Source organism: Eurytemora carolleeae, unplaced genomic scaffold (assembly GCF_000591075.1).
Source record: "Eurytemora carolleeae unplaced genomic scaffold, Eaff_2.0 scaffold926, whole genome shotgun sequence".
Classification (NCBI taxonomy): Eukaryota; Metazoa; Arthropoda; class Copepoda; order Calanoida; family Temoridae; genus Eurytemora; species Eurytemora carolleeae.
This window is the reverse complement of record NW_019396816.1, coordinates 47,230-57,369: the sequence shown is the minus strand read 5'-3', so window position 1 is coordinate 57,369 and position 10,140 is coordinate 47,230. Positions and strand designations below refer to the sequence as shown.

The 10,140-nt window shown below is 32.5% G+C and overlaps 1 protein-coding gene across 1 annotated transcript in view; it reads right to left on the bottom strand.

Moving 5' to 3' along the window:
• Positions 1 to 3,470: 3,470 nt before the first annotated feature.
• The window catches only part of LOC111708996 (uncharacterized), a gene marked incomplete in the record, with an annotated part of 8,429 nt that continues 1,759 nt past the window's right edge, over positions 3,471 to 10,140 (bottom strand). The window contains 7 exon segments of the mRNA XM_023482536.1: positions 3,471 to 3,695; positions 4,821 to 4,969; positions 5,632 to 5,691; positions 5,818 to 6,009; positions 7,191 to 7,268; positions 8,872 to 8,967; positions 9,663 to 9,716. Of these exon segments, the coding sequence (XP_023338304.1) occupies positions 3,692 to 3,695; positions 4,821 to 4,969; positions 5,632 to 5,691; positions 5,818 to 6,009; positions 7,191 to 7,268; positions 8,872 to 8,967; positions 9,663 to 9,716 (633 nt within the window).

Sequence of the window (10,140 nt, the reverse complement as noted above, 5' to 3'; positions counted from 1 at the left end):
TGGATTCAACCCTCGTTCAGAGTTTTGTAAAAAATAATCCTGGAAGGAATTAGGTAAGATATTTCTATCATAAGAAAACATAAAAATCATATTTTGCTGTAGAATTAGATCATCAAGGGGCAGAATATTCAGCTTAAAGAACAAGGGTTGAGTATGGGCGTTATATTTAGCATTGCAGATAATTCTCACAGCTTGCTTTTGTTTAGTACGGATAAAGTTAAGATTCTTGCTACTAGTACAACTATAGACAGGAAGACAATAAAGTAAGTGAGGGTGGAAAAGAGCATAAAGACTTTAAACCTGAGAGAGAGAGAACGTTTTTAGCATTTCTCATCATGTAGAGAGACCGATTAAGTTTAGAGATTAATTGGCTGATATGAAAATCAAATGACAAGTTTTCGTCAAAATACACACCAAGAACTTTGTATGCACGAACTTTAGACGAGTTTAGTATACGTTCAATTGGATAAATTAGATCAGGATTTTCAGGTTTATCGATGTCATTATTATTAAAGAAAAAATCTACATCAGGAACGAACTTGTTCTTTGGATGGAAGATCATTATTTTAGTTTTAGAAGCATTTATTGAAAGTTTATTAGCTCTGAGCCAGGTTCCCATTTTTTGCAATTCAAGGTTTATAACAGAAGCTAGGTCAGCAATATTGGGACCTCTAACTAAACCAGTTGTATCATCTGCGAACAGTATATTGAGTAATGAATTAGATAAAGGAATATCATTGATGAAAAGTAAAAATAGAATAGGACCCAGGATTGAACCTTGAAGAACAGGCATGATAATACTACAGTAGAATTCAGAGAAAACTCCGTTAACCATAACAACTTATTTCCTGTTCTTTAAATAACTCTCAAACCATTTAAGATGGATCCCGCGAATGCCTAGCTTTTCAAGTTTTAGAAGCAGTATATCATGATTAACTAAGTCGAACGCTTTTTGTAGATCCAGAAAAATGGCAACTGCAAAATCGTTCTCATTCAGAGCTTCAGTTATAAATTTCAGGATATGCATGAGAGGGTGTAAAGTAGAAAGTTTAGATTGAAATCCAAATTGAAATTTATAAATAATAGAATTAAGGTTTAGGAAATTATTTAGTTGAGAAACAACAATTTTTTCAAGAATTTTACTCAGAGTAGGAAGGCAGGATATGGGAGGAAAATTACTCAAATTATCAATGGCACCAGCTTTAAATATAGGTACAACACGGGCTAGTTTATAAGAGTTAGGAAAAATGCCAGACTTAAGAGACAAGTTAAATATATGAGACAAGTCCTTCACTGAATTGAATTCTTGTTTATGCTTTTTTATTATTGCAGCCGTCAGTTTCTCTTCAAACTATTCCTAAACATACATTTTTTTATATGCCTCACTTTTATTTTTTTTCAGTTTCCTGGACGACGGGAGTGATTGGTGGTGGCGGATGGAAGTTTTTATCAGGATTTAATTATGATTATTAATAATTTATTGATTAGCTCATTAAACGATGATAGGAAATATAGTCTCACTGCAAACATTTCAAATGATTTTAATTTTACTGACAATAGTTCGAACCTAAAAGATAATCCTTATGATCATATTGATCTTAATTGTTCTTATTATGACTCGGTTAGTTTTGGGGAGAAATACTCGAACAATAAAGGTTCTTTAGTTCTGAACTTTAATATTAGAAGCCTCTCGGCCAATTTCGGTGAATTTAGTGATTACATATATGAATTGGAAAATCTGAATACTTTTTTTGATTTAATTGCCATTCAAGAGACTTGGCAGGTTCCTTATCCTGAATTGTTTACTCTTACGGGGTTCCAAAAACTTGTTGGCAAATTCAGATCTAATTCTGAGGGTGGCGGAATATGTTTCTTTATACGCCAAGGTCTAAAATATAAAATAATTGATCAATTCTCAACCTTTTCCGAGCATTGTTTTGAATCTCTTTGTGTTGAATTTGAATACCCTACGGGTAAGAAAATTAACTTTATCTCTCTTTATAGGCCTCCGGGCAACCACCCGTTTTTATCGCAAACTAATCAACTAATTGAGTTTTTAGATATTTTTTCAAACCTTACCTCAGTTATAGCCAATTTAAATTCAGATTTTTTTTTATCCTAACCGACAGTAATCTTGACCTCCTGAAAATTCCCTATAGTCCAAGAATTAAAGAATTTTTTGAAACTGCTCTTGGTAATGGTTTTCTTAATGTCATTACAAAGTCAACCCATTTTACTAATTCCAATTTCTCTCTGATTGATCAAATATTTACTAATATTAATGCTTCTAAGTTTGATACTGGTGTTATTGTTAATCGTATCTCGGATCATTTCATGACATTCTCCGAAATACCTGTTAAGCGTTTAAGCAATCTAAACAAACTTACTAAGCATAGAAATTTTTCCCAAGTTAACATTTTAGCCTTTAAAAATGCCCTAAAGACTTCAAGTTGGGATAATGTACTTAGCTTAGACGTAGTCGACCTAGCTGACTCAGCTTTTGATGATATATTCTCTTCAATGTTTGATATTTACTTTCCCGAAGTTATATCCAAATTTAACCGTAAGATTCATAAGTTACAAGGTTTCATGACTCAGGGCTTACTTGTTTCTCGATCTAAGAAACTTTATCTTGGTAAAATTGCTTTAGTCAATCCTGAGCCAGTTAATAAGGTTAATTAACAAAATTATCGTAAGCTTTAAAATAAACTCATTCGCCTTAGCTCTTGAATTGCATTTCTTAGCTCTAAAATTTCAACAATGTATTATTTTGTATGTTTGTTCTTTATGTCCTGTAAATATTACACCATGTGAAGAAAAAATTTCCCGACTTAAGATGTGCAAACCTGATAATCATATTTCATTAAGAAGTTATTTTGGTTAGGCTAACATTTCATACTTGCACTGATATTAGGCTTGAAAGATCGGTGTAACCATATTCAGCAATTTGTTTAAATATAACTGTTTAACGCACTTTACCTTTTCAGCAAAACCAAAACCATTAAAATTTCAAGTCCTTGTAAAATTCCCATTTACATAGGTTAAGAAACATCAAAGCAAACTATGAACGTAATACATTTTATTATTAACTAACTCATTCTACCTTTTTTCCTCCCAAGTGAATTACAAAATATACTTTATAACCTGTATCTTAACTATCGCTGTATTCATTATCTTAATACACAGATACTTACGTCACCAATCAGACCCACCAATTATGACGTCCCTTCACTACTAAGAAAAGTTTCGACAGCTTTGTTTGGTTCAGTTTATCAAGTAATTAGAAAAAAAGTCTTACACATAAAAACAATCTAACCTTCATAGAGAACACCTTGCATTCAATTCTAAATTTCAGTATATGTTTCAACACCCATGTACACGTCAATTGAATTTACTAACATTATTACATAGTTTAAGTTAAAAAATCAACCTATGCACCAAAAAAAGAATATCAGAATAATTCTTTAATATTACTTCACTGCTAAATATTATATTTTATTATCATTATCTAATATATCACAAGTCTAAACTATCACATTTTCACAGAAATATCATTTACATGAAATACATAATAGAAATAATTATTTTCATCAGTAAAAATGATGGTTAATGCAATAAAATTTTCATGATTTCTGTTATTCACAAAAATTATTTTGATCCATTCTCGACTCTGGTAGTGGTAACAGTATACTCATCTAAAAATATTAAGATTTAAATTATTAACTTAATTAATTCTAAACCATAGATTTATTTAAAAATCTTCCCAAATAGCAAACCTGGCAAAATGTGATGTAAGAAAATCAAACCTGGCAACATGATATAAGAAACGCAAACCTGACAAAATGTGATGAAGAGCAAACCTGGCAAAATATGATATAAGAAAAGCAAACCTGGCAAAATATGATACCAAGAAAAGCAAACCTGGCAACATGATTTAAGAAACGCAAACCTGACAAATGTGATGAAAAGCAAACCTGGCAAAATATAATACAAGAAAAGCAAACCTGGCATAATTTGATATAAAAAAGCAAACCTGGCAAAATTTGATACCAAGAAAAGCAAACCTGGCAAAATATTATATAAGAAAAGCAAACCTGGCAAAATATAATATAAGAAAAGCAAACCTGGCAAAATATGATACCAAGAAAAGCAAACCTGGCAACATGATTTAAGAAACGCAAACCTGACAAATGTGATGAAAAGCAAACCTGGCAAAATATAATACAAGAAAAGCAAACCTGGCATAATTTGATATAAAAAAGCAAACCTGGCAAAATTTGATACCAAGAAAAGCAAACCTGGCAAAATATTATATAAGAAAAGCAAACCTGGCAAAATATAATACAAGAAAAGCAAACCTGGCAAAATATGATACCAAGAAAAGCAAACCTGGCAAAATATTATATAAGAAAAGCAAACCTGGCAAAATATAATACAAGAAAAGCAAACCTGGCAAAATATGATACCAAGAAAAGCAAACCTGGCAAAATATTATATAAGAAAAGCAAACCTGGCAAAATATAATACAAGAAAAGCAAACCTGGCAAAATATGATACCAAGAAAAGCAAACCTGGCAAAATATTATATAACAAAAGCAAACCTGGCAAAATATAATACAAGAAAAGCAAACCTGGCAAAATTTGATATAAGAAAAGCAAACCTGGCAAAATATGGTTTAAGAAAAGCAAACATGGCAAAATATGATCTAAGAAAAGCAAACCTTGCAAACAAATAAAAACAAAAATCAAAGTGAAGGTAAATCACTGAACATGAGTGAAAAACAAGATCCACCCTCTAGAGAATGTTTACAAGTAACGACCTGATAAAATTCATTTCATGATCTGGTCGTATATATTCATTCTCCAGGTCCTGCTGTCTTCCAGGTAGTTTAGGGAGTTCTTCAGGAGTATCTTCAGATCCCATCTCCTTCTTCATGTTAGCTTTTATATCCTCGCCTTTCAACCACAACTGGAAAAATATTTTAAAATTATTATTTACTACTACCGGGAACCAAATTTAATGAATTTGAACTGCCTACCACCGGTTCAAATTTTGAATTATTGTTTCAAATCCTTTCTTAATCTTCAACTTTAAGTCGGTGGTTCAAATTCGCACCAGCAAAAGGTGATTCAGCGACGTAGCTCAAATTCATCACATTCGGTCCCTGGTCAAGAATTTGTATACTTCTTACTTGTCAAATGATATTTATTAGGTCTATAATGAGCCTAAACAAAGAGCCATCACGAGAAAGTATATAACTTTAATTTGATCTCAAAATGTCATATTCAACCCTTGACAAGGCATAACGAAATATAGAGATGCATTAAAAGTTTAAGAGACAAAAAATGTCAGCAGATAAAATTGATTAAAATCTTTATTTTTCCTTCCAAAAGAAATTTGGTTGACTAGTAACACGTCTAGCTCTTAATTGCTGCTTGTAAAACCGCCATTATATCATCATTCTCCCTTATTTGATAGTTAAATTGTTGTAATTTCAAAAAAAATATTTCTAGCTTTAATTGTTCAAATTGGTGCTGAATTACCTCCCTACCCTTTGTAAGAAGAAACCGTTGGGGTATTTCCCCGCAGCCCCCCCCCCCGGCTTTGTAAAGAACCTTTTTTAAGCTTACATGATACAAATCGTCTTTAAACTTCTCCAGTCCTTCCAGATACTTATTCTGAATAGAATCCTAAAAAAAATCGCATTAAATATTGAATAATTTGAGTAAAAAATTAAAGAATGGGTTCACTGACTATCAATTAATAATTAAAGAATTGAGACAAAAAATAAGAAATAGATAATAAAAAATGATTACTTTAATCTCGAAAATCTTCCTTTCTGCTGCTTTGCCGTATTTCGTTTGAATTCGTGCGCTCTCCAGGGTTTTCTGGTATAAGGCGCGCTTCTCCGCAAGTCTGAGGTAGATGGCGTGCTGGAACGCGCTCTGGAAGTTCTCCCAGGGCAGCTGGGATCCACCCTTATACCTACTCTCTGTCTTTACAGTCTCCTAGGGCAGCAACAAAGTTTAAAACAAGAAGTGATGTTGCATTCCATTAATTCATATTTCTTGTCTATATTTTTCTTAGCGTTTAAATTTGGCATAGTGTAAAACCGCAATGTTTTATCTAAACATGTGCTTTATTTGAATTAAGCCAAATTTGACCCTGACAGAAAATGTAGGCATAAACTAACAAAAAAAGGATCGATAAAGGAACGTTATATCTATCGTTTTAGGATAGTATTTATTACTTTTTTAGGATAGAAATATTGCATAGTTTAATATAAGCGAACACTTAATTTCCATTTTGAACTCTTGAAAGTTTTATTAAAAGTTTTGAAAAAACTATCTAAACAATAAAAAATACTAGTCTAAAATTTAAATATTGTGTTGTCACAATCTAATAACCTACTCATAAAGCAAAATGTAGAGTACACATTGTGTCGCGTTATTTTACGCATAAAAATACTAATGTAAATTTGATTTCATCAGGTTTCACATGTTGTACATAATGTGCCCCGGACGTCATATCTTTGTTTCATGTTTGAGAAAGTGCTAATCTAAGACGCCTGAAATTGATAGAGCTAATCTAAGACGCCTGAAATTGATAGGGCTAATCTAAGACGCCTGAAATTGATAGAGCTAATCTAAGATGCCTGAAATTGATTGTGCTAATCTAAGATGCCTGAAATTGATTGTGCTAATCTAAGACGCCTGATATTGACGATGTTCATCTAAAACGTCTGAAATTGATATCAATATCAAATATCAAAATCAAAATCTTAAAACCTGTATTTTAATTTATCTCTACATTAATCCCTCTGATCTCACCCTGCCACAGATCACCTGACAATCTCCTTCCTTCCAAAGTTCCAATCAACTCCTTCATATCCAAAACATAACTTGATATGTGAAACCAATTGTATTCAGTATCATTAACTAACGTCGGGCCAACCACTTAAACAACCTACCCTGGTTAGGCGGGTCCCAACTGCATAGTAAATTGTGATTATTTATAATATCTCATGCTTTGTAGTTGAATAAAATTATGAAATGAAACATGAACTTTTCATTTGCAGCAATTATGTGCTTCATCCGTGAACTCCATCACAAAATGTGATTTAAAGCCCTTTCGGACTGAATTAACAAAACATAAGTTCTGACCCCAATAATATATAATTTGGACTGACCGACTCATGATCCTGACCCTCGACTGGATTGGCGTAGCTGGGGGTCAACTCATCATCCAGGACAACTGATTTTAACTCCTAGAATAAATATATTTTCGCGTTAAAAGTTATCTAGACAACATCAATGTCATAGTTGAAGATATGGGGGGAGGATATGCATCTTCATTCTCCAGGTCCATAATTACCAAAAAAGGGAAAATATGAAAATTTTTTTGGTGCTTCGCGCATCATTAAATTAACCTAATCAAAGTAACACAGAAAAGTTTTACCAGAAAACAGATTATTTAATGCAGTAACGTACTTGCACAGGAGGGGGGGGGGGGAAGATGGGGAAGTAATAGTTCTTTGTTCAAAGTTGATTGGTGCAATTCTAGAAATTCCCCCCACCCCCAGAAATCATTAGTTACGCCCCTGATCCGTAATCTCCGATTCTCACAAAAAAATAACTGGCATATTGTCACAATCACATGTAATAATTCCCACAGCAGTATTTGCGAAAAATATCACCGAGACAATAAATGATTTTAAGTGACCCTTCATTATAAAGTGACATGGTCGATTAACAACGAATCAATCTTTAAGAAGTTAAAAGATTCTAGTCAAATATTAATATTTAGTGTACACTTGTTTTCATAGCAAAAACATGATTTATAAAGGTTTGTTTTTAAAATTATTCACGACAACCTTGACATGTTTCAATTTTAAGTGCCCGGCGTTGCGCGTGAAATAAAAAGAATTAAAGAAAAAAATCAGTTTATTAAAAAAATGTCCGCCTATTCGGTCCAGCTGTAAGTTCAAACCTAGTTTTTTTTCTCCATACTCATACATCATACTCAGCAAAGTTAAAAACACTCAATAAATGAATCCTAATCTAAAAATACCCTTGTCTCCCCCCACCTTTTATTGAAATTTAACCCTTTCGATATACCCCCCCACAAAAAAAAATATAACTAAAAAGAGCATTATATCTTCAATGACAACTTTTCAACGGATTCCGATGAATAAATGAAGATTGAGGAGTAAACATTTCAATCTATTAATTAATTAGTTCTATTGGGTTATTGAGCTCACACACACGTGACACATCAGTGTTAAAGGAACTGTTTGCGAAATTTCAAGTGAACATTCATTGATATGTGGCTAATAACAACGCTACCCTGAAAGCTTTGTTTAATTAAGTGTGAATAAGATATCCATATTTTTTTAAACTGTCAATTGCATTTTCAGTTTCTGCCCAAGTGACTTACGCATTCATAAATAATTCAGAAATAATGAGTTTAGACACTTGACCAGCAATATTATATCAGATTTAGGTTTCCAGGATACCGTGTAGTATGCAGGGTCGCCAGAAATAACGCATTTACTCCCTTTAATTAGTTTATTGACAAACCTTTCTTTTAATTGATATTTGATCTTCAAAAAGATTGTTAATAAAAACGAAAAAAAGCAAAAAATACACAATGAATCATTATGAAGAATAGAATATAACTTTTGATTTAATAACACAATCTTTCTTATTATTATAACAATAATATCTACTTATTAGACTTAACAAAAAAAATTGTTGTCACATTTCAATATTTTTTATTTAAACATCCAGAGCAAACAAAAACTTAGAAAATTTTGTGCATAACATCGCTAAGAGCGTTAATATTTGAAAAATTATTGTTAAATCGCGAACCTTGGCTTTCGCATGAATAAGAGATTTTCCAGCCTCCCAAGCTTTCGCCTCCGCCAGCATCCGCCGTTCATGCTTATCCTTATACTCCGCCAAAGCCTGAAAATCGGAAATCGCCATTTTAATTATATCCGCCGTTCATGCTTTTCGTTTACTCCGCTATAGCCGTATAATCGCATAATCGTGATTTATTTGTATCCGCCGTACATGTTTATTTTTGTACTCCGCCAAAGCCCGTAAACCGGATAATCTCCATTTCTCTATACGGGGTTAACCACAAACAATGAGACTTCAAGAGACGCGTGTAAAAAGTTGATTTGAAATACATCTAATTAACAATTATGAAAATATGTACAGGCAGCTTAAAGCGGTCGCATCAAGATAGAGCAGCACTTAAATTTGCGCGCCAAATTTCCAATATCCCCCTACCCTCCCTCGATGGAGAATACCGTAAGCCGCCCCTGGAAAGATGAATATTTAAAGCAGCATGCTTTTAGAAAATATCGCATAAAATGCATTATGGGATGACCATTAAGAAAGTAACCTTTCCTAAATTTTCTAGAAAACCTCCCAAAAATGTACATTTTTTAACGAACGAGTTTTGAGCCTACATTGAAGTTCACAGGCTCATTGAACTTGCATTTATAAACTTTTTCTTTAAGTTTTTAAGATTTTTGCGAGAAAGTTTGCAGCCATTGGATTTCTGGTAATGACGTGAACAACAATTTATAAGAAAAATCTTTCAATATTAACGTTCTCAGAGCACTAGAAGGGCAAACAATTATAAAAATTACCAATTTATAAGGTTCATACAATTCCCATTTAGAGTAGATTGCTTCTTTTGCTTCCTGCAACAGAAGAAAGGTTAGAGAGGTCAGAAATAAATAAAAATGGAAATACAATTATTCATTTATTATTTTCCATATCATAAACTTATCCGGGGTCCGCATAAATATGAACTTTCAAATCTCAACATCACTGTGGTGTTAGTTGTTCATGAGCCGTTTTTTGCCTTTATTTTCATTCAGTGTTAAAATCTAGCAAAGTAAAAGATAAGCAAATTTAGCAAACTTCAGGGTGGCCAAAACTTTTTTGAAAAAATTTGTACAAAAATCCGTACATTTTCAGAAAAAACCGTACAATCCGTACAATTTTTTAAAATCCGTACAATCCGTACATTTGTTTAAAGCAATCCGTACATTTTTTAAAGATCCGTACATTTTTTTAAAGAATCTGTACAATCAGTACAATTTTCGAAAAAAATCCCATTTT